Genomic DNA, 24,081 nt, shown 5'->3' with positions numbered 1-24,081 from the left:
AGGTCACCTCTGTAACTTCTGCCATCAGGGGTGCCCGAAGAACCCTGTGATGTCACCAGAGAGTCACTGTCACCCCATGACCTCAGATATGGTGGGCTGCCATAAGTGCCCCGAGTGTCCCGCCTTCAGTGAGTCTTGCCAGTGGCCGTGTGAAGTGTCTTGTCTTGTTGGCAGCACACAAGACATCGAGCTTCTGCCAGTGGCACCTGAAGGCAACACTGAAGACAAGGGCTATAAGTGCCCTGAGTGTCCTGCCGGCATCAAGGTCCTGCTGGTGGCACACGAGATGTCTGGGTACCCAGAGCCAGGGCAACCCCTCCTGCAGGGCAGACGAGCAGCTGTGCACCAGGGCAGCCATGGGCAGCATGAGCCAGTCACCCCAGCCGCTCTTGGTAGCACATGAGATGCTGAAGGTGCTTCTGGTGGCATGTGAGACATCGAGGTCCTGTTGGTGGCACGCAAGTTGTTGAGGCCCTGCTCACGAGGGGGGCATTGAGTCCAGCCAGTGGCACCGAAGAGATGTGCTGAGGACAGGGAGCTGCCAACCACTGGCATCAGGGGCAGCCTCCCGTGGGGCACACAAGTGGCTCTGCACCGGGATGGCCGTGGGCAGCATGAGCCCCAGGCACTGCCAGCAGTGGCCACCAGAGAGGAGACGTGCCCCATCTACCTGGTCCCACTGGCCAAAACAGCCGCCTAGCCCCCTGCGGGCACAGCTACTGCTCGGCTGCCACTGGTGCTGTGCCACTGCCAGGGCCGGGTGCACGCACAGCTAGAGGCCCATTGCTGCCGTCCCGCACCCAAAGCCACGTTACCCTGAGGACACCTCAGCCCGCCAGCCGCAGGGCAGGCACCAGCCCGATGCGGGGCTGGGGCTGCAGCTTTGTCAGCAGCGACAGCAGAGAGATTGCAGTGAGATGGGTGCAGTCAGCTGTGGTCCCCGTGGGACACCGACCCAAAGGACGCCTTGTGGCTGCGCAGGAGAAGCCAGGGGCAGGCTTGTGTACCACTGCGCCAGTCCTGCTCCTGAGCAGCATGGCCAGGCCTTGCCTGGGGATGGGCTGGTGGTGGCAGCCACAATTATTACATGATTAAATGTTTGGTGTTCCCGCTACAAGGCCTCTGTCTGCAGTTATTCATGCGGCGAATGGGTGGTTTAACACAACCTGCTCTTGCTGCACGTCCACCCCACATATTGTTTCGCTGGAGTGCTGGGATGTGGGCATCTTTGTGCTTCTGAGCTTCAGAGGAGGAGGAAGGAGAGTGGGGTGTTGTTTTCCAGAAACCTTCCTTCACCCCTGCTGGAGCTTTCTTGCTGTTGTTGAGCTTCACAGCTTTATCATGCCAGCCTTATCTGCTACTGCTGCATCCAAAAGTCTGCTGCAATGAAACGGCCAAGCTGATTGCTAAAAGCACAATCCCCGGCACCTCAGTGCTTACGGCAGCCAGAGCAACCACTTCTTCCTTGGCCGGCTTGGCCCCTGTGCCACACTCTGCCCATTCGGTGCCTGAAGCACAGCCCCCAGGGTTCCCGATGCACAAAAAGCATGGGTACACGTCAGATAAAGTGAGAGCTGCCATTAAAGCAAAGGCACAACACAAACAACATTTTCAGCACTCTGTTTTATTGTTACAATGCGGTGACACGCATCATTTCCAGATCACTTCAGCTGGGACAAGAAAGAACCCCTCCGAGCCCTCGGTGTGTTGCCAATGCTGTTTCGCCCCGAAACACACGACGGCGTAGCCGGGCGGTTGTGATCCACCGCCACTCCTGCGGACAAGCATAGTTAGGGCCGTGCCAAGCAGGGCTCTCCAAAGGCGGGGAGCCACGTCTGGGAGCAAGCACCCTGGCAGCCAGGCAGAGACGTCCTTGGCAGGGCTCAAGGCACTGCAGCACTCCTGCAATGTCTGTGTCTTGGTGCCCTGAGCCTCCAGCCAGGAGGATAAGCTGGTTCCCCAGGTTGGGACCAGGAGGCTGCCAGGTCCTGGAGCCTTCTGGCTCCAGGAGAACAAATGTGCAGGGACCTACAGCCATCCCGTGTGCAGGGCGGCAGGCAGGGCAATCAAGGGAAACAGATTTCACTGCTTGGCCGGTGCACTTTCATTTAATAAATCATCCTCTTGCCTCCTTTTGCATTCAGTACATCCACAGGCTCTTTTTAACTTGTGCTTTATTCAAACACAAACATCATCTACCTAATCCTACAGCTTCTCAATTCCAAAGGAATGTTTTTGAGGGGGAGCATGGGACTACAAGTGTGGGGGAGAAGAGTTTGTTCCTCTCTGACAGAAAAAGCCTCCTAGTTCACAAGCATGAATCTGGCTGAATTTTGCCTCTACTTTTTTAGAGGTGCAGCATCTTTGCAAGAGGCAAAAGTTTAATTCCTGCAAACTCCCTCATGCTCCTCTCTTGTTTATCCTGTTGGAGTTGGAGTTGAACTCGACAGGCTTTTTCTCTTCAGTCTTGCTGGGTTTTAGCTGGGCTCTTACTAGGAGCAGTGGGAACCGCCTGTGTGCTGGCTCCAAGTGGGTCCCACTGGGCCACAGTGGTTTTGGCATGTGCAAAAATGAAATAAAAGCCACGGTCTCGAGAGAGCCAGCCATTTGAGAGCGGATGAGCATTCCCATTAATGTGTAATTAATGTGCACTTCTGGCTTCAGCTCTTTTGGCAGCGCAGAGTTAATTACAACTGAACTGTAAAACATTGCACATGGATTTTATTTACTGCCTTATTAATGGCATCTGTTCTCCCAGCAAAATCTCAGCTGTCTGCTCTTGTTCAAGGAAACTAGAAAAACTCACTGCAGAGGGCTCGTGCTAATTTACATGCTCTGGCTAGAAAGGGAGCTATAGGATGTGGTCAAAACACCATATTTTCATTTGGAGTCTGTGTGCTCGCTAAATGCATTGCCCCAGCATCCAAGCTCATTGCAACACGAAGGGGTGCACACGGCTTCAGCCCCCAGCACTTCAGGATGTGCCTGGGTTTGGTAACTGGCAACATCTCCAGGCCCCGACCCGTGATCTGCTGGCCCCATGCCCGTGACATTGCCCGGAGGCAGCCGGTGTGCCGTGTAAGGCAGCAGCGTCGGGGTGCTGCGCGCTTCCAGGCTGCAGCAGACATGGCGGCTGCGATCAAGGGAAGCGTGACTCAGCCTCTCGAGCAAACGCGGGGCTTGTCTGTGTGCTGCAGCTCCTCGGCAGGGCGCAGGGACTGCTTCTGCAGTCTGATTTGCTGGGAGGCTGCCAGCCGCCCTACCACCTCCTCCTCTCTGCGGGCAGCTTGCAGGCAACTCTGCCCTGTTCTCTGCTCATCGCCCGCTTCCCGAGCGACAAGATGACTTGCCAGAGGAGGACAGGAGGCTGACTTCCCCGTGGCAGGGATGGAGCAGAGGAGCTGGTGATGCGGACAGAGGATGCTGCGGGGAAGGTACAGTCGCAACCGTGGCGGGGGGCAGGGGAGGAGGAGAAGCATGGGCTGCAGGCAGTTTTCAGCACCTGCCTTGCATTCCTGTCCCTGAATGGCCACCCTGCTGACCACCCCCATAGCAAGGGGCCCCATGCTGCTTGCAGTGGGTACAGCCCCCCCTCCTGCAGTGCTTGCCGAGGTGGGAGAAGGCACCTTGTGCTCTGCCCTAGTCCCTGGACCCCCTTAAGGACAGGTATTCTGGGTGTCGTTCAGTGCTGGGATGCCCAGTGGGACAGCCCTGCTTGCCTGTGCTTATTGGCTTCTCGTGGGCATATGCTACACCCCCAGCAGCCTGCCACCCCGTGGGGCCAGAATGGAGAATTCAGGGCATGCTTGACATTATTTCGGGGACTCTAACAATTAGACCTACCATCGGTTGTGTTGGTGCAGAAAGCTGGCCCACCAAAACCTCGCTCCCAAGGTCGATGGGGCTGCGTGCGTTCCTGGAGGAGCCCAGGAGCAAGCTGGCATTCAAGAGAAATGGGCAAAAAGGCATTTTCTGGCTGCTCCCTGCCTGCAGCTGAGCATTTGGGAAGGAGACATGAGTGAAATGTGGTGGCAGCCCTCATTTTGCTCCACCATTCCTTCCACGCAGTCGGAAGTCCTCCCAGACCTTATCATGTTGGTTGTGATGAAGGGTTTGATTGGCAGAAAGGCAGCCAAAATCCTCCTTATAAACACAGGCCTGTTGACCCTAGAGCTTTGCCACCTCATTACCTGAGTGCTGTGCACATTACCTGCCCACAGCCCCCCAGAGAGGACACCATTCCCCTTTAGGCTCCAGAGATACACGGGAGCTTTTCCATCCTTGCTCCAGCAGCTTTTGGGCGACTCGGCCATTCAAGAGCTCAGAAGTGGAGGTTTTGAGTGTTTGGAAAGGCTCAGCAGCTGATTTGTGGCTGCAGCAGGCAAAAGTTTGTGGCCTGGCTTTCTTGGAGTCACGAAGGCATGCGTGATGGCAGTTGGCAGCTTTTAACCCAAATCACCCTTCACCAGCAAGGCAGAGTGCAGGGACTTGGTTGCACCCCCTCTGAAATAAGAGGCTGGGCCCTGGGACCAGCAAGGTCCCAGCTGGAGCTGACCATCTTTCCTGCAAACCCCAATTTTCCAGGCAGGGCTGCGCTCAGGCTGTTCAAACAAGAGACCCGGTTTCTGCTCACCCTGCTGCCAGGAATACCCCAGGGACTGCCAGGTGGCAGAGCAGGAGCCGTGTTGGTGGCAGGACACGGGGGTCAGGCTGCAGAGTCTGGCAGGCTGCAAACATGTCTGTCTCAATGTGACTCACCCTGTGGGTTTTTACAGAAATCACCTCTCTGCTCTTGCTCAGACCTCCCCCTGCCCAGGGAATGACAAACAGGGGGACCCACTGCTCTCAACCCACACGTATCCTTTTTCTTTTTTGCTGCACCCAGCCTAGGAGTGGGAGAGAGGAGGCTAGGCAGCCATGGCTGTGCATGGCCGGCACAGCAAGGTGCTCCCCTCCGAGCTGAACAAGGTGTGCCCTGAGAGTGAAGACAGTCGCTCCGTGCACCCCATGAAGATGAGTGACTTCGAGGTGTTCCCCAACCTCCAGCAGAGCAGCAGCAGCATCTCAAGGAGCAGACGGAAGGCACATTTTCCCTCTGGGAACAACGAGAAGGCAAGTTCAGCAGCTGCTGGAAGAGGTGGGAGTTGGCCACATGTGGCAGAAGAGCATTACTGGGTTATCCTGGGACACATCAGTGGGGGAATCTCAGGCTATGGGGGGGATGTCAATAACAGATCACTTGAGTTTTGGGGATAGGACAGAAAACCCCAAATATCTGAGATATATCTGCATGTCCAGCATTCATGTCCAGCATTTGAATCTCCTCTCCTTGGAGTACACCTGGCTTAGTCCTTGCAGAGAATGATGGAGCTTTCTTCCTTCACAGCAAAAAAAGCCCCTGGATATGCTCCAAGCACCACTGTATCTGGTCCCTGGGGTAACTTCTGGCCCTTTCCAGAAACACTGACCTCTTGCTGCTCTTCCTCAGGAAAATCTCATCTCATGGATTCCTGAAAATATCCGGAAGAAAGAGTGTGTGCACTTCGTGGAAAGTTCCCAGACATCAGATTCTGGGTAAGTCAGTCCCTCCTTCCCCTCTCCTGCCAGGGAAGCAAAAGGGACATTTGGTGACAATTGTACAGCACCAGAGAATCCTACCTTTCTGCCGAGGGAACTGGTATTGAGGGAATTCACAAATTCCTTTTGATATATTTCTTTATCCTGCTGTGTATCACTGCATGGCTGAAACCTAGCTTCCCAGTGAGTAACCTTTCTGATGCTTTCCCATGCTGTCATTTCTTTCCATATTTCATCCAGAGCAACCTTAATATTTCTGTCATAAACCTCTATAGACAGAAATACCAATCTTTGCTAAGCTTTCCCCTAGAAAAAGCCCTTGTTTCTTCACAAGTTCTGAGCTGGAAGACAGGTTGGGTGGGAGGTGCTGGTGCCTGTGGTGTTCCTAATCAAAATGCCAACACCTCATGCCTGAATGAGGCAGGTAGGCCACCTGGGCTTTGCTTTTTGGGGTTAGCTTGTTTTCTACAAAGTTGGTGGTGTGTGTTTCAGGAGGATTGTGTGCGAGTGCGGCTACCTCAGGGAACAGCACCTGGAAGATGCTGTCAAAACTCCCCTCTTCCTGGGGAAGGAATGGGACCCCAGCAGGCACATCCAGGAAATGCCAACAGATGCCTTTGGGGACATCCACTTTGCAGGCCTGGGACAGAAGATGGGAAAGGTGATCTGTTTTTCCCCTCTGTTGTGCACTGGGAGTCAGAGTTCAAATCTTGCCATGGCAGATGAAATGGAAGTACTTCCCTCCTGAACGAGAGGTTAGGGAAGCGTAGAAGTGCCCCAAAGGCAACACTGAGAGAGAAAGGTGGATGGGACAGCATCCTTCCTCTCTACCCGCCCTGTACCTTGCCCTTTTCTGAAACCGTAAGACTGGTCTTCATGCTATGAGGCCCATGCTTCAAGGCATTGCTGCTGCCTGTCCTTATCCTTAGGCAAGTCTTGGGGATTCACATTTCCAGGGAAGTGACTGGGAACAGGGTTATGCACGAAGAACTGGGGCAGCAGCAGCAACAGAACTCCTCTGGGAAATGACACGGGAAACCCCCGGTTCTTTGCTGGGATGTGAGAAATCATGGTGGAGATGCCCCTTCCCCCAGCCCTGTTCTTTTTACCCAAAACATATGTATGCTCCCCTTTTGCAGTACGTGCGTGTCTCCTCTGATACTCCTCCACGGGTCATCTACCACCTCATGACACAGCACTGGGGCCTTGATGCACCCAACCTGCTCATCTCGGTTACTGGTGGAGCCAAAAACTTCATCATGAAGCCAAGGCTAAAGAACATCTTCCGGCAAGGGCTAGTCAAAGTGGCCCAGACCACTGGTAAGAGATGCGGAGTTTCTCCCTGAGACTGCAGCAGGAGAGGGACCTGCCTTTGAGCCATGCCAGGCCCAGTGAGTTTGACTGCTGTGGAGACACTGAGCTGGCCTGGAAGGCCTGTTAGGGCCCTGTCTGAGCTAACGCCCAACAGGGATGGACTGTTCTTGCTCAGCTGCTGCAAACAGACTTATAGGGAGTGAGACTGAGAGATGCAGCACTGTGCAGAAGGTATCTCCTGTGCTGCCAGGTCTTGATGAAGTGGGCAGAGAGAACATCTAGGGGATGGAGCCTCTCTGAGGGCCAAGTGCTCCTGCAGCCATATAGCGAGATGCTAGGAGGTTGCTGTGGCAGAGCCTCTCCCTTCCCAAGTCCCTCTCTGACCCCCAGGGGCCTGGATCATCACAGGGGGGTCCCATGCTGGTGTGATGAAACGGGTGGGAGAGGCAGTGCGAGACTTCATCCTCAACTGCAGCTACAAGGAGGCCGAGATTGTCACCATTGGCATAGCCACCTGGGGGACTGTGTACAACCGGGACAGCCTCATCTGCCCCATGGTGAGCCAGGCAGAGTTGGAAATGCATTTGCTTTGCTTACACCTGGGCTGCTGGGGAAGTTCTACCCAAGGACCATTATGGGAACGGGTGCTTCGAGAGGTGGCCATGGCTGGTAGCCCAGGTAAAAACCCAGCCAGACCAGGAGTGATGGTTTCAGGCTGATGTTTTCAGAGAAGTCCCTCTGCCCTGCCCAGTGTCTTGCATAGGTCCTGTGCTTCTCCTGGGAGGACCCTTGTGGGTGTGTGGGAGCAGCGTGGGAGGGCAGGTGGAGCAGAGACAGAAGAGCATGGGGCGAGACTGCTGTGAGGACTACAGAGATGTCAGGGGTGACTTCAGCCTGTCTGCCCCTGTGTGCTGTCCAGCTCACACGCTGGTTGCTTTGGACATCTGGCGTTCCTCCTCAGCCCCGTCAGACTTTGCCCAGAGCCTCTCCTTCTGCATCTTGCAGGGTGGCTTTCCAGCTGAGTACATCCTGGATGAGGAGAACCAAGGAAGCCTCTCGTGCCTGGACAGCAACCACTCCCACTTCATCCTAGTGGACGATGGGACCCATGGGAGGTACGGAGTGGAAATCCCCCTGAGGACCCGGCTGGAGAAGTTCATTTCGGAGCAGACCAAGGTGAAAGGAGGTAACAGCAACACAAGGAAGCCTGAGGCAGGGGAGGACAAATGGCTTGATGGGTCATCCGTTGGTAAGCAGTGCCCATCCTGGCCTCAGGTGAGAGAGGAGACCTTGGCTTCCCTGTAGGATCCAGACAAGGGCTTGAGACCATGCCTATGATAAATGCAGAACATGGTTCCTGCCAGGTACCTCAGTGACACAAATCAAGGGGCCTTTTTCTGCCTCAGGCCAACCTTTCCCAGCGGCATGACTGCCAGGAGATTGTTTCCCCTCTCCCCTGAAGCCTGGCAGTGCTCTGACCTTGCATTTTACACCCCACAGCTCAGTGGGGACCCAGCTCAGCTGCTCGGAGGGGCTGCCCCACAGGACGGTGACCCCAGGCTCTGCTTCCCTGCAGGCGTTGCCATCAAGATCCCCATTGTTTGTGTGGTGCTGGAAGGAGGCCCTGGGACACTTGATGTAAGGAACTGCCCCTGCCCTCTCCCAGCAGAGCTGAGAGGGGGTAGTGGTGGGATGGAGCAGGATTGGGAAAGCCTGTTAAGTTGGTGGCCAGGGTCAAGGGCAGCAGGTCTGCTCCTTGCCTAGGGTGCTGCTCTCCCAGCGTTGGTGGGAACACGGTCGTCACAGGTGAAGTGCAGCAGAATAGGGGTGCTGTGGTGTATCAGTGGAAGGATTCAGGATCAGTGGGGGTTTGCTGGCCTCTGCATGATATTAGGACCAGTCTCCCTGCTTGGTTGCAGACCATCTACAATGCCATCACCAATGGGACACCCTGTGTGGTTGTAGAAGGGTCTGGGCGTGTGGCGGATGTCATTGCACAGGTGGCCAACCTGCCTGTGCCCAAGATAACCATCGCTTTGATCCGGAAGAAGCTCAGTGTGCTTTTCCACGACACCTATGAGCTCTTCACCGAGGGCAAGCTGGTGGAGTGGACCAAGAAGGTGAGCCTCTTGCAGGCAGGCAGCTCCTTTCTCTGAGCATGTGGAGATGAAAGTGGTCCCCAGGCATCCTTTCCTATGAGCAGCAAGACTCCCAGCGGGAAGTTTAAGGCTCAGATCCTACTGAACATCCATCTCCTCCCAGCCATACTCAGCATTGTCCTGGTGGACACCCCAGGGCTCCAGCTCTGCCCCTCCACTGCCTGCTCACTTTGGGCAGAGAAGGACCATGTGGCACCAACCCCAGCTGGGCTGGGAGACAGCACAGGGGACCTGCAGGAGACCCAGAGGGAGCAAGGAATTGCTCCAAGCAGGACAGGGGTTCACAGGGGGCTGCTGGAAGTGGCAGGGAGGAGATGTTGGTGCTGACTGCCTGCCCATGGCTTTCTTTGTAGATCCAAGACATAGTGCGGAGCCAGCATCTCCTGACCATTTTCAGAGAGGGCAAATATGGCCAGCAGGATGTGGATGTGGCCATCCTCCAGGCCCTGTTCAAAGGTGAGGGGAAGGTAGCTGCTTGGGGGCACGGGAGAGATGAATAGGATGGGGGTCACAAGTTGCCTCTTGCAGCTGCTTGGCTTGTGGAGTCACCAAAGGGCTCCTCAGAACTTGTGATGATGAACTGATCAGGAGGAGATATTTCTCCCAAAGAACCAAGCCTCCAAGTGGGCTTTCAAGGGTGTAAATGACCCTCTGTTCTAATGCATGCACTTTACATGCAGCATCCCAAAACCAAGATCACTTTGGTCGTGAGAACTGGGACCACCAGCTGAAGTTAGCTGTGGCCTGGAACAGGGTGGACATTGCTCGGAGTGAGGTCTTCACAGACAACCATGAGTGGAAGGTAAGGCAGTACGTGTGCTGTTTGTCTGCTTCGTGGCTGCCATCAGAGGCAGAGCTGGGGGGCTGGGGGGAGATCGAAGGCAAGGGTTAGGACATTTCTCCCCATTCCTGACCATGCACAAACCTGCCTGGACCTTACTGTAAGACTGTTTGGTCAGGCTCAGTTTGTCAGCTTGAGGGCTGTTCATGTTGAGAGCACTTTTCAACTCTGCTTTGCCTAGGGAGGGTTTTTGAGGGCATTTCTCTTGGGCCCTAAACTTCCATTACATTGTCAGGGGCTCTTAATCTGTCTTGTCTTTCCAAAATGCAGAGGTGGGCACAACCTGCAATTCACTGCTTGTAAAGGTCCTATTTGCCCTGTAATTTTTTACAAAGGTTGTTGGTATTTCATTCAAAACTGGTGTCTTTGAAAGACAATCCACCAACCTAGAGCCAAAAATACCTCTTCGTAGTTATGCGCTATGGTCTCTGCTAATGCCAAATGGCAGCTTGTCTATAAACGCATCTCACCTAGCTGGGTACTTCCCTGCTCAAACAATTGCTAGCTTTAATACAGAGTGGAGCAAGAAGCAGCACAAGCCAGCTCCGCTGTCCCATGCCCAATCCAGCTGAGATGGTCCAAAGCATTGAGAAGTCAAAACTGAGCAGATCGAATGGCCCTGTGGGATTTAGAAGGGATTTTCCTATTTTGCTTGACAGTTTGGGTTTCCCCAGCTCACATACCTCTCATGGAACTGGGGAGGGCTGCCAGGAAGCAGGATCCTGAAGAATAAATAGTTAATGATGTGAAAATCCACAGCCTGAATAAGAGCTGCTCCCTTTTCAGGAAGGGAGGATGAAGAAGGCTCTCATATTAGCTGACGCAAGCCAGGGCTGTTGTAGGTGCCACAGTATGGGACCAATGTGGCTGGAATGAAAAACTAAGGCTGAGACCAAGTGGTGGCAGGCAGTCAGGTACCTTCCTGCCAGGACAAACATGTACCCCATACCCACAGGCCCTGCTTTCACTTCTGAGCACATGTAAATGTTGTCTTGGAAAGGCACACAACTTCCAGCTGGCAGCACTGGGAGCCTTCAGCCGAACACTTGTGCACAGGGTGGGGGGAACAAGCCGGCGAGGCCCTGCTTGTTTGTATGGTGCATCCTCATGAGCTGGTGAAAGAGGGTCTATTGTGGCTCTACCCCATAGCCCCACTAAGCAGCCGAGGAAGCAGAGGGCTTCACTGCCAGGGGAGAAAGCATACTGACCTACAAGTGTGTCTCTGGGGGGGGTCCTGCAAGTCCCAGCGCCTCCTTTCCCCTTTCCCTCCCAGATGCTATGTCAATCCCAGAAAATCCTTGAGTGCTTTCAGATAAAATCTTCCCCCCACCTGATTGAGGCCTTGCTCTGAGGCCATGGTGTCTCTCACCTCTGCCTCCGGTCTGCCAGCCTACAGATCTCCACCCTGTGATGGCAGCTGCCCTGATCTCAAACAAGCCAGAGTTTGTGAAGCTGTTCCTGGAACAGGGAGTACGTCTCAAGGAGTTTGCCACCTGGGACACCCTCATTTACCTCTACAACAACATGGCATCATCCTGCCTGTTCCACAGCAAGCTGCAAAAGGTCCTGCTGGAGGAGACAGAGCACACAGCTGGCTCCAAAATGCCAAGAATCCAACTGCACCATGTCTCCCAGGTGCTGCGGGAGCTTCTGGGCCACTCCACACAGCCTCTCTACCCCAAGCCCAAGCACATTGAGCGGCCCCGGCTCTCCATCCCTGTCCCGCACATCAAGCTGAATGTACGCATCTCCAGGTTACGTGATGGCGGGGGTGCATTAGAGAGGGGGACACTGGCTCAAGAAACAGTCCTGCAAGTTGCAGCTGGATCACTGTCCTTTTGCCCACTCAAGAATCCCACTTAAAATCCCCTAAAGCCCTTCCTACATGCGCGGCACCACGTGGCTGTGACTCTGTTGGACAGGACCCACCAGGGTGGAGGACAGAGAGGCTCCTCATGTGCTAGACAGGCTGGCCATATCCCCACACAGTTCTGGCTCTAGAAAAAGTGGCATTTCCAGGATGATTACAGCCCTGGCCACCCTTCTGTCTGCAGAAAAGGCCTTCTATGGCTGGTGGAGGCAGGCACGTGGGTTCAGGGAGGGCTTTGTGTTGAGGGGCTGTCTGCTCTCTGCAGTCTCTTGGCAGGTGAACACATCTGACCGTTGTGTACCTCTCAGGTCCAGGGGTCAAGCCTCCGGTCCCTCTACAAGCGCTCTGCTGGCCGAGTCACTTTCAGCATGGATCCAGTCCGTGACCTGCTCATTTGGGCTGTGGTCCAGAACCGCAAGGAACTGGCAGAAATCATCTGGGCCCAGGTATCGCAGCCCGAACCTGTCAGTCCCAGCTGTAGGGCTCAGACGGAGCCAAGGCTCCCATGCCCAAAAGGCAAGGTTACACCTGCTGGGATTCAGGCGAGCAGGTGAGCTAGGTCACAGGTCCATGGCAGTGTCCAAGCCACAGCCATACGGGAGCCATCCAACAAGCCTGTGGCAGCCCTCCTAGCCTGTGGATACTCGGTGTTCACTTGATGACATTTGATGATGTTCTGGGCCAGAAGTGTGCTCTTAGCAAAGGTTAAGATAGGGCTCAGCACACTGCAAGGGGGACCCAAGAGCCTGGCAGCTGGGGGTAAAGAAGGCTTCCAGCATCTCTGTGCAAGAGGTGTTGTAGCTGGCTGCCAATTGGAAAAACATGAGCATGCCATGGTTGTGGAGCATGTTTTCCCCACAGCCATGGAGTCACAAACATCCCATCACCCATGGCTTCCTATTACAAGAGCAGGAATGTCTCCAGATTACCCGTGGCAGTTAGTTATCTGCTGCCCCTGCACCTAGAGTGAAGGACAGCTCAGCCCTTGTCATGGCAAGTTGTCCTTTCTGAGCAGCACTCAGCTTGGGGCATTCCTTTTCCCTCCTGTGGGAACCCTGAAGGACTTGTCAGGTCTGCCACGGACTTGTAGAAGTCTCAGAGTCCCACACCCTCTCTGGCCTCTTCTGCTCCAGAGCCAGGACTGCATGGCGGCTGCTCTGGCCTGCAGTAAAATCCTAAAGGAACTTGCCAAGGAGGAGGAAGACACTGACACCACTGATGAAATGCTGGCCCTGGCTGTGCAGTATGAGAACAAGGCAATTGGTGAGTGGGAGGGGGACAACCAGAACGACTCTCGTATCCCATTGTGCTGGCTAGTTTGGCCCAGGTTGCGTCTAAGGGGTGGTAGGTGGGGTGGATGGTGCCAAACAGGGGTGTGCTTGTTGTGGTTGGGGTCATGGTGCCGTGAGGGCTGTGCCGTGGGTGGTGGCAGGAGTGCAGGGGGAGGCCATGGTGAAATGCCCAGATCCTGCTGTGAAGTACTCTTTGGTGCTCCCCCTGCTGAGCACCGATGCTGGCCCCAGAGTTCAGCCTTGTTTCCCTGGTCCCCCAGGTGTGTTCACAGACTGCTATCGCAAGGATGAAGAGAGGGCCCAGAAGCTCCTCATCCGTGTCTCTGAGGCCTGGGGGAAAACAACTTGTCTGCAGTTGGCACTGGAGGCCAAAAACATGAATTTTGTGGCCCATGGAGGTGTCCAAGTGGGTTCCCAGTGGTGATGCTTGGGGGTGGTGGTGGTGGAATGGGTGAGGGGGGAGTAAGCAGCATGTCCCCTGCCCCAGATTCAAGGTGCTTTGTTTGCAGAGGTAGGGCTCAGACGGAGGGACTGTGCCCTGCAGTTGGTGGCTGAGCACCCTGCCTCCCCTGGTGGCCTGAGCCAGGGTCTGTGCTGGGCCTGCCCGTCTCCTCCCTGCTCCTGGGGAAATCGATTGTCCCTGATCCTCCTGGGGGACAGGCCCGGGCTCTGTCCATTGGGTGGGCTAGCTGAACATCTCAAGAATTGGCCAGAAGCTAGAGGTGGCTCCTGTAACCACTGCTCCTCTTCTCCTCACAGGCCTTTCTGACAAAAGTCTGGTGGGGGAAGCTGTGCATTGACAATGGGCTTTGGCGGGTGATTGCGTGCATGCTCTTCTTCCCACTTCTCTACACCAGCCTCATCACCTTCAGGTACATCGTGCAGCTGGGGTATGCATGTGTGGAGGCAGGATTCTCCTTCAGCCTCATCCTTCAACTGGCTTGCTCTCCGGCCCTGTGCCACACAGGACAGGAGCCTTTCCTTCATGCAACCACCCAACACGTGCCCAAGAGCACCATCTGCACACCTGTGTGGCAGAGCCTTCAGCCTCACCATGCAGGGCGTGCAGGTTCCCTTGGGGTGGCTGCAGTGACCAGCCGGAAGGGTCAGACTGTTGTGCACAGGCTGGGAGAAGCTGTTGTGACATCTCCCTGAGCAGCACATGGTTTGGAGAGCTGATCTGCCAGCAAGGCCCCTTGAGAGCTCTAGCTGGCTGGTGCAGGCGAGCACTATTATCCACACGGCCTGGTCAGAGCAGCGCTCCTCACCTGCATTGCTAGCAGGCAAACCTCAGGCAGCTGAGCCATGCTTTTGTCCTTGCTCCCCCCAGGGAGAAGAAGCTGCAGCCCATGAACTGCCTGACACGTTTCCGGGCCTTCTTCACGGCACCTGTCGTCATCTTCCACATGAACATTCTCTCTTACTTCACCTTTCTCCTGCTCTTCGCCTACGTCCTGATGGTTGACTTCCAGCCGTTACCATCCTGGTGGGAGTACCTCATCTACTTCTGGCTCTTCTCCTTGGTGTGCGAGGAGATGCGCCAGGTATGGGGCGGGCAGAGCAGAGGTTGGGAGGAGGTGAGATGGTCCAGGCTGCCAGAGACACCCTTCTGGGTGCTCCTGGAAGGTCCCGTCTAGCTTGTGGTCCCGTGCTGCCTCTTACATCACCATCCATTTGGAGAGGTCCTGGCAGAAGGAACTGCCAGATCGCCCTGTCTCTGAGGCCAGGGAATCTCACTAGCTACCTCTGGCCTTGGTACTTGCAGAAAGGCACACTGGTTTGAGTCAAAAACATCAGGAGATGGAGGGACCACTTCCTTCCTTGGGCATTTATTCCCAGAAGTATTTCCACACCTTGTTTCACGTTTTTTTTTCTTTCAGTTTTTGCTTCGTCTCTGTGCCTTTCCTCAACAGACTAAAGAGCCCCCTGTCTCAGGTATCTCTCCCCATGCTCCTCCATGCCCATGTAGAATACCCTGTAGATTCAGGTTAACTTCAGGTAAGCAAGGAAGTCCGGTGATGGCTAGCAGATCTGTGCCACCCCTCCCTTTTACATGGCAGCTGAGTATCTTAAAAGACTTTCACTGACATACTAACCCCTCTTCTCTTCCCAATAGCTGTTGTATGACCCAGATGGGCTTGGGGTCCTGAAAATGGCTTCCCTGTACTTCAAGGACTTCTGGAATAAGTTGGATGTCTGTGCCATCGTGGTCTTTATCACGGGGCTGACTTGCAGGTGAGATATAGAGCCATTACCTTGCAGTGCATGGGCTCAAGTCACAACTGAAGACTGCACCTGGCCCTAAACTAGTCTGAGAATCGTGCACTTTTTTTTTTCTTTTTTTAATTGCTTCTTCAAAAGACCAGTGAATATTTTCATAATCATGTGATTAATTCTGACCAATTTACTTCTGTTTTCAACTGTTTTTAGGAGAGATGTTTTTCATGCTGTAACTCTCACCCAGCAATCTGGGGAAGGTCACTGCTGTTGCAGAAATGTAATGCTGTGAGATCAGAAAAAAAAAAAAACAAACCACACTGGTGTCACTGAACTGTTTCCTTTCCTCTCTTCTGTGCCCAGGCTCATTCCATCAACTTTATATCCCGGACGCATCATATTGTCATTGGCTTTTATTATTTTCTGCCTGCGTCTGATGCATATTTTCACAGTCAGTAGAACGCTGGGCCCCAAGATCATCATTGTGAAGCGCATGGTGAGAGCACCTCTCCACCCTGTCAGGCCTGGCTTCCAGCTAGATCAGCTGGAGGCCTGCAGGGCATGTGCCACCCACACTATGCTGTCCTGGAGGGTAGTTTGCTCCAGGATGCAATTTTGCTTCACCTGTGTCTTTGCAGATGAAGGACGTCTTCTTCTTCCTCTTCCTGCTAGCAGTGTGGGTGGTATCCTTTGGGGTTGCCAAGCAGGCCATCCTGATCCACAATGAGGAACGTGTGGAGTGGCTTTTCCGCGGTGTAGTCTACCACTCCTACCTGACCATCTTCGGACAGATTCCTTCCTACATTGATGGTAAGGGACAGCAGCCTGTGAAATAGTGTGGCACATGCAGGATGGCTTTGTTGCAAGGCTGAGGAGTGCCAAGCTCATGCAACAGTCTGCTAGCCCATGGAAGCCCTGCACAGGACTCTTCTTCAAGCCACAGTGTAAGGCCAGGAGGCAGCAATGACAGTGTGTGGGGATGGAGCCCTGCTCTGGCATGTTCGAAGTGTTGCTACCATGACAAACCCAGGGACTGACCAAGTTAACATTAGCAAATGGCAGGGTCCCAGCTGCCAGGAGTAGATCCAGCTCTGTGTCACAGCTGCAAAGTTGGTGGCAATAAGCAGTGCACTGGGGACAGAGAGGATGATCAAATGGGTTCAGAGGGGGGCTACGAAGTTGATCGGAGGTCTGGAGCACCTCTCCTATGAAGAAAGACTGAGAGAGCTGGGGCTGTTGAGACTGAAGAAGAGAAGGCTCCGGGGTAACCTCATTGCAGCTTTTCAATACTTGATAGAGAGCAACTTTTGGCTCAGTCATATAATAACAGGACAAGGCAGAATGGTTTTAAACTAAAAAAGGGGAGATTTAGATTAGAGACTACGAGGAAATTCTATGAAATAATAATCTATGAAATTAAATAAATTATCTATGAAATTCTTCATTGAGAGGGTGGTGACCTCAGAGGGTGGCACTGGAACAGGTTGCCCAAAGAAGCTGTGGATGCCCCATCCCTGGAGGTGTCCAAGGTCAGGTTGGACAAGGTCCTGGGAAACCTGATGTAGTGCGTGACATCCCTGCCCATGGCAGGGGGGTTGGAACTAGATGACCTTTAAGGTCCTCTGCAACCCAAGCCATTCTATGATGTGATTCTATGATGCAGAACGAGCTTGGAAACACTCAGTATGCACCAGTTGCTCAAATCTCTGCCATATTCTAAGCCACCTTGATGCTGGCAGCTGTCAGGGAGCACAACATGCTCCTTGAGACACTGCGAGGTTTGGCTGCGGTGGAGTAGTGTTGTGCTCTCTTGCAGGGGTGAACTTCAACATTGATCAGTGCAGCCCCAATGGGACTGACCCCTACAAGCCCAAGTGCCCAGAGACCAATGAGGACAACAAGAAACCCATCTTCCCAGAGTGGCTGACGGTCATCTTACTGTGCCTGTACCTGCTCTTCACCAACATCCTCCTCCTTAACCTCCTCATCGCCATGTTCAAGTGAGTCTGACCTGGACCCATGGTCCTGGCAGTGAATCAAGCTGGCTTTATTGTAGGCTTGGCCAGGGCCAGGGCACCACCTGCTGAGAAAGTGTGAGGAGAGGCCTTGTGCGAACATGGACCAGAACTCAGGGGTGCTTTTGTGGGGAAGGGGAGGGTCATAGACATGGTGTAAGCAGAGGTTGCAGGCCGGCTCTGTTCAGGGAGACAGGTAGAAGCCAGGGCACCACACAGCTGAGGTGTGCCTCCTTGGCCTCATTTCACAGCCAACTGTGTTCTGTCCCCAGCTACACGTTCCAGCAGGTCCAGGCACACACAGACCAGATCTGGAAGTTCCAGAGGCATGACCTGATCGAGGAATACCATGGGCGCCCACCCGCACCTCCGCCGTTCATCCTTCTCAACCACCTGCAGCTCCTGGTCCGGCGAGGCCTGCTGTGCAGGCCGGCCACGCGCCACAAACAGCTCAGTGAGGAACAGCTCCCTTCCCTTCCTTTGATCCCTCCCTGGGGCACGAGGTTTGGCGTCTGTGTTGTGGCATCAGAGCTTGGGATGCCTCGGGATATGAGAGCATTGCCATCCCCTTCCCCTGGCAGAAGAGAAGCTGGAGAAGAATGAAGAAGCTGCCCTTCTCTCCTGGGAGATGTACATGAAGGAGAACTACCTGCAGCACCAGCAGCGCCAGGAGAAGCAGAACACAGAGCAGAAAATCAGAGACATTGCACAGAGGTACTGACACTCCTGAGACAGGGACATCCCACCCTTGACTGTCCTGGGCAGGAAGGAATTGGGATTGGTGCTCTGGGACCTCAGGGAGCTGTTGCTACACTCCTTGCTCTGTATACAGGCGATGGGAGAGTGCTCATAGGAATCTGTCCTGTGGAGGTGGCTGCACCCACATGGAGTGGGCTGCTGAGCACCTACAGCAGGCACTACTCCTAAGGGGATTCTTCTCTGCACTGTCCCTCCAGAGTTGATGTACTGGCAGAGCTGCTGGACTTGGATCGGGTGAAGAGGACAGGTCTGGTGGAGCAGAGATTGATCGCTCTAGAAGACCAGGTGAGACAAAAACTGAACAACTGCCTTGGAAAGGTGGGATTTTCCAAGGGGGTGAGTCAACTGAACCACAGCATAAGAGAAAGTTCCTCTGAATCAATCCCCCTTTGAAACAACTTGAGTTTTCTTGCCAAAGCAATAACTTCAAAGAGGAACAGGCATATAGGAAATATATGCCTTTTTGTTCTGTTTGTCTCCAAAATGAAAAGGATGAAAACGGGCTGATGGGAGGTTGTGGGATGAGCCCCTGCACTGGTCATCCGGCCTCCTCCTTGGCTTGAGAGGGCCCTCCAGGCCCTCTGGCAATGGGGGGCTCTCAGCCTCCTCCCTGTGAAGCAGTTCCACACCACGCATGTGCACTGCCAGCCCAGGGGCTGGGCTGCAGACCAGCACCCCTCCAACACAGCTCATGCAAGGACTGAAGCCCAGGGCTGAGCTTAAGTGGGCTCTTGAGCCCATGGGTTTGGGTGCAGACCTCCAGAGGAGGCTAGTCAGGGTCGCTGAGGCCTGTTAATTCTCTTAGGGCCCTGGCAGAAACATCTTCTTTTTCCATTGACCCAAAATCAGGAATAATTTTGCAACTCTATTTTTTTTTAAATCTCCATTTAATTTGCAGAGAGGGAGACAATATGGTGTATTGGGGACTCGGGGACTCTGCTTAGGTGCTGCGTGTCCATCCCCAGGCACATCGGTCCTGGGTTACCTGAGGAATGGGCCAATTGTGCCAAGAGTATGGGGACCACGTGCCATGAGCCTACAATGAGACAACACAGAGACTCCTATGTCATTTGGCGGAGAAATAAGTGCAGCAGAGTCCCACCACTCTCCTGGGTGGTTTCTAAAGGAAAGAGGAGTGGGTGGCACTGGGAGGGCAATGCCCACGCACTGCGGCCATGCAGAAGTGGCTGACCCTCTCCCGTCCCATGCAGGTTCATCAGAGTGCCAAAGCCTTGAGGTGGATTATGCAGGCCCTGCAGGGCAATGGCTTCACTTCAGAGGAGGACGTGCCGCCCTTGGGTAAATACAGCTGGCTGCACCGCAGCAGCACTGGGGGAAGTCCAGGGCCTGCCCTGGGGCCTGTCCCAGCCTCCAGGCTGGAGCCCTCCCTGGATCCCATGGCTGAGGCTTTTCACTGCAGCATGGCACAGAGGAGGCTCCTGTCCCTCCTCATCTTGCCTGAAGGGATGCCGAGGGGCCAGACCCACTGGGGGCATTAGCAGATCTTGTCCTGTACAGACTCAGCCAGCCTCCCGGCTGAGCCACAGTCCTCAGCACCAGTCCTGCTGAGGCTCAGCACCCTGCTCTGCAGGGTCTCACTGTCTCTGTCTACCTTGCAGTCTCCAGCAGAACCTCAGAGGTAAAGGAGTTGGACCTGGAGGAGAAACCCGAAGAGAAGCAGCCCCCATACCATGTGCTTACTCGAAACCTCATCTACCCAGGGTCTCACACCATCCGCTTCCCTGTGCCGGATGAGAAGGTGCCCTGGGAGGTAAGAGCTCTGGCCCAGGCAGCAGTGCTGGAGGAGGGGACCGTGGGCTGTTCCCATGGGTAGAGGAGGACAGGAGGTGGGAAGTGGAACAGAGCTATCGTTTCAACCCAGAGAGAGAAGAATTAAGCTTGGGAGCTGCTATTCTCTGTCAGGGTTCAGCACCCCAGGGCTGGGTGTCTACTTGGCAGAGGGTCTAACCATGGCTGGAGATGCCTCCCTGGGAAAATGCTGTGGCTGTGCTCAGTAAAACAAGACTGGGTCTCACTTGGGGATGTCTGGAGGCATTCCTCCAGAGATGGGAAGGCCCATTTGGGCTGTCCCCTCTCCAGGGTCCCACAGGGCATCCATACTGGGCATGACAGCTCCAGTGAGATTCTGTGTCTGGGTGAACAGCTCCTCTAAGGCCCTCCGAGGGACAAGAAGAGGGAAGTGAACATTGTTCCTGCTGGGATCTGCAGTGGTAGGGTTTCTTGGGGTACTTGGGTGGGAGACAGAAGGAGCAGACACCTGCCTCCTTGCTTTCTGAATCAGGAATGTAGGTCGGGGACAGGATCTAGCACTGGCTTCCATGAGGGCACAAGTGAGGTCCCAAGCCTCCAACCAAGACACATAGCTCAGCCCCAGAGCCCTTCCTGCCTGGGGGAGTGATACCATGAGCTGGGTGGAGGAAAGAACTGTGAGAGACAATGTTCTCAGGGCTCCCAGTCCTTGCCGGCCACCAGAGCAGGGATGCAAGTGGGGTCTGACATGGCCACATGCTCTGCAGGTGGACTTCCAGCTGTATGACCCTCCTGCCTACTCAGCCGACCACAAGGACACAGCTGTGCAAGACCTGTTCAACCTGTGAGTGTCCCCCAGAGGCTCCCTCCCTATCCAGCCCTTCGTCTCTGCCCTGTCCCATCACGAGGCAGCCCTCACTGTTGAACTGCTTCCTGCCCTCAGCTCCTTAGAGTCTCTCCTGAAGATAAACTACAATGCTATGGATGGGCTGATTGACCGGCAGAGCTTCCATGGCCTCTACGCTGTGCAGGATGGACTGCCGCTGTGAGTGCGCCCACCATGGGGTAGATGGGCGAGGTGGGAGCAGTGGGGCTAGGCACCTCTGAATAGCACCACCCACACCAGAAGCTGCTGTCACGGCTGTGTGAGCCAGGAGGGCTGCAATCCTTTTGGCAGCTAAGAATGGGGCATGGAAATGGCACGCATAGCCCTTGGGGTGTGTCTTCCTCAGGGCTATGCTCCCTCCCCCCACAAAAGAAAAAAAAAACCAGCACCTCAGAACACACAAAATGCAATGTTGGGGAATTTGGGAATATGGTCTAGGGCTTTGGCCTGCTTCATGGTGTAAGCCTCTATGCCTGTTTCTTCTTTCCTTCCAGGAACCCCATGGGCAGGACAGGTCTGCGAGGCCGCGGGAGGCTGCACCGCTTTGGGCCCAACCATGCCCTGCACCCAGTTGTGACCCGGTGAGTGTGAGGGGGCAGCAGTGCCTGCTGACGGTGGTGCCGGGGACACAAATGGGGAAGGGGGCACAAAGCCATCTCAGAGAGGCCAGGATGTCTGGCAAAACCCATTCAAAGCAGGAACCTTCTCCTGCGTGCTGGGAAGGGGGGAGCTGGGTATGGCTTGCAGAATAACATGGACCTGTCTCTCACAGCTGGAGGAGGAACTTGGATGGGTCCATTATCAGGAAGAGCCTGAAGAAGATGCTGGAAGTGCTGGTGGCCCAGTACCCCCTGTCAGATGTCTGGGCTCTGCCTGGGGTAAGTGGAGGTGGCCTAGGAGGCTCTGAGGAAACCTGGTCCAGCCAAGTCCCAGGAGCTCTGCAGGCCCTGAAATGCCCTGTGCAAAAGGGAGAAACACGAATGGGTTTAGGAGGAAGAGGAGGGAGGCACCACCGCTGGTTACCCCACTCCGGCAGAGCTTGTGGCAACTTCTGCGGTGGTGGTAACTGTGAGATGTGCTGAGCTGGTGGCGGCGAGGGAGGCTGGGCTGGGCTATGAAATCTGTTTTGGTGCAGGGGTCGCTGGAGCCAGGCGAGATACTGCCGCTGAAACTCAAGTGGATCCTGCGCCGGGAGTTCTGGCCCCAGTTCCAGAACTTGCTGAAGCAAGGCACCGAGGTATGAAGCACACGGAGGGGATATGGGGCAATGCCCCACAGCCTCTGGGGCCTCTCAGTGCCCTTGGAGCAGTGCTTATGGCTCTGCTAATGCAGCAATCCTTCACTGTGCACAGATACACAAAGGGTACCTTGATGACCCCCGCAACACAGACAATGCCTGGGTTGAGACTGTTGCTGTCAGCATACACTTTGACAGTCAGAACGATGTGCAGATGAAGCGGCTGAATTCGGTAAGAGCCTCTTGCCTCCGTGGCTCCCTGACCTGGCTCTCAGCAGGCATGGGGCAGGTGAGACCCCAGGCAAGACAGGCATCCCTCTGAATCCCTTTGGCTCCAGACCCAGATCTCATCATCCTCAGGAGCAGGTTTCTCCAGCTGCAGGCAGTGGAGGAGGATCATGGGGCTGCAGATGGGGTGGCAGCACAACAGAGGCCCCAAAAACAGAGGGTGGGAGTCTGGGGGTGTGTTGCTGCTGAGCACAGCTGACGCTGCTCCTTACCTCCAGCACGCATGTGATGTCTCTGCTCCCCTTCCAGTTCCTCCAGGGCTGTGACCCAGAGCTGTGCATCCGCTGGCAGGTGCTGGACAGGAGGATGCCCCTGCACGCCAACCACAAGTTGCTCCTGTACAAGGTCTCGACCCTCCTTGGTGCCTACTACTGAATCCTCAAGCACAGGCTGACTCCTGCAGCCCCAGGCTGGGCCCTGCTGCTATGCCCCAGCTCATCTGTGAGGCCGTGGGAAGCTGCTGGAGACTGGGCAGCTACTGCAGCATCCACAGTCACCACTGCGGTTGAAATTCCACAGCCACCAGCTCATCCTTCCCCATCCTTCAAAGAGGCTGAGTTTAGCCCCAGCTTGTCACTCAGTGCTTCCACATCAGCCTCAGCGCTAGCCCAGGGCTCGGACCAGGCAGAACCACGGGGCCATCCCTGCAAGGTGTTCCTTCTCTCAGCCCCTACCTGCTGTCTGCTTTGCTGTGGGTGCTGGGGACTTGCCTGCCCCCCTTCCTCTCCACATCCATCGGGCAGTCCTGCTCCCTGCTCACCCTCTGAGCTCCAGCAGCCCCATCGGCACCGCTCCTGGAGAACTCCTGCAGGGAAGGCTTGGGGTCTTTTGCATCTGACCGTCCTGCGGGCTGCTACCATGACACATGTCCCCCTGTCTCCAGTTAGACATCGTCTTGAGCTGTGATCCAGCACTTCAGAAGGTGTCAGCAGCTCTTGGCTTATAGACCCATGGCTTTATACTCCTGCACAGGTCTTCCCCTCCAACTCTTACGTGATCCCGTGTGTGTATGCTGAGCAACACATTGCAGCTGATCTTCTTCCCTCTGCGGGAGCCAAGGCAGCAGCTAAATGACACCTGCCTCCCCCATCCCCTCGTGCACAGGGGCAGACAGGGCAGCTCACTGCTCCATGCTCTGTGGCCACGTGGGCAGGTAGGGAAGTGAGTGAGGACACCTGTGTCCATCACAGACAGCTCTGTTCTTGAGAAGTCCTCCAGTCACCTTTGCTGTTGCCTGCCATGGGAAGGATGAGGCACAGCAGAGATGTTTCCCAGGGCCTCTTGATAGTCCATAACAGCCCATGGAGCGTGGACTACAGCTGGCGCTGGTTAGGGAGGGATTCCAGCTGCCCTCCCCTCTCCCAGTGGATCAGACACTGGCCAGCCAGAGCTGTCCTTCCCCACTGGTGGCCATCACAGCACAAGGGCAGTTTCACCAGTAGATGCACTGGGGCTTGGACAGGGGGTCGGAGTGGCAATTTAGTCAACCCTCAATAAACCATGTATTAAAGGCTGGTGGTTTGTCATGGCTGTTTAAACACGGGCTGTTCCTGGGGACCATGCTCAGGAACACATTTCCAGGATGAGCCCGGTTTGAGCGTTCCCACACCAAGTCTTACTGCACAAATCCAGTTCACTCGCACACTCACCCACAATGCTGGCCACACGGATGTCTCATCACATTTGGAACAAAAAAAAGGAGCTGTTGGGAAGCAAGCTGTGTGCCGAGGCTGCAACACAGCCTGCTCAGTATCTGCTCGTGGTCTCCCCCCACCACCGAGAGCAGGAGAAGGGAGTCATGGCTGAGAGGGAGAGGAGAGCATACACTCCCTCCACAGGGATCTCTTCCCCCCTGC

General features: G+C 55.0%; 1 protein-coding gene across 2 annotated transcripts; it reads left to right on the top strand.

Annotated features, from left to right (window-relative positions):
• The first annotated feature begins 1,593 nt into the window (after window positions 1-1,593).
• On the top strand, window positions 1,594-23,738 carry TRPM2 (transient receptor potential cation channel subfamily M member 2). Of its 2 annotated transcripts, XM_083848114.1 has the most exons (34): window positions 1,594-3,434; window positions 4,886-5,112; window positions 5,489-5,574; window positions 6,070-6,238; window positions 6,717-6,897; window positions 7,282-7,448; window positions 7,897-8,077; window positions 8,468-8,529; window positions 8,811-9,011; window positions 9,404-9,506; window positions 9,731-9,852; window positions 11,281-11,631; window positions 12,070-12,207; window positions 12,895-13,024; window positions 13,314-13,459; window positions 13,813-13,925; window positions 14,384-14,539; window positions 14,934-14,988; window positions 15,170-15,288; window positions 15,634-15,766; window positions 15,909-16,080; window positions 17,087-17,270; window positions 17,558-17,739; window positions 17,867-17,999; window positions 18,242-18,329; window positions 19,256-19,343; window positions 19,664-19,815; window positions 20,582-20,658; window positions 20,758-20,859; window positions 21,195-21,281; window positions 21,473-21,578; window positions 21,836-21,937; window positions 22,053-22,169; window positions 22,475-23,738. In XM_083848114.1, the coding sequence occupies exons 2-34, from the start codon at window positions 4,918-4,920 to the stop codon at window positions 22,598-22,600; spliced, it is 4,524 nt and encodes a 1,507-aa protein (XP_083704240.1). In that variant the 5' UTR covers window positions 1,594-3,434; window positions 4,886-4,917; the 3' UTR covers window positions 22,601-23,738. The 2 variants fall into 2 exon arrangements, with proteins under 2 accessions (XP_083704240.1, XP_083704239.1); XM_083848113.1 differs by lacking the exon at window positions 14,934-14,988 and having other exon boundaries at window positions 14,384-14,597.
• Window positions 23,739-24,081: the final 343 nt, after the last annotated feature.

The sequence above is a fragment of the Anser anser genome, assembly GCF_964211835.1.
Source record: "Anser anser genome assembly, chromosome: 9".
Lineage (NCBI taxonomy): Eukaryota > Metazoa > Chordata > Aves > Anseriformes > Anatidae > Anser > Anser anser.
This window is presented reverse-complemented; position numbering and strand designations above follow the sequence as displayed.

Coding starts and splice junctions, on each gene's coding strand:
- TRPM2 (XM_083848113.1), top strand. CDS start 4,918: ATGGCTGTGCATGGCCGGCACAGCAAGGTGCTCCCCTCCGAGCTGAAC. Junction 17,271..17,557: donor CTCCTCATCGCCATGTTCAA/GTGAGTCTGACC, acceptor TTCTGTCCCCAG/CTACACGTTCCAGCAGGTCC. Junction 21,579..21,835: donor ATGTCTGGGCTCTGCCTGGG/GTAAGTGGAGGT, acceptor GTTTTGGTGCAG/GGGTCGCTGGAGCCAGGCGA.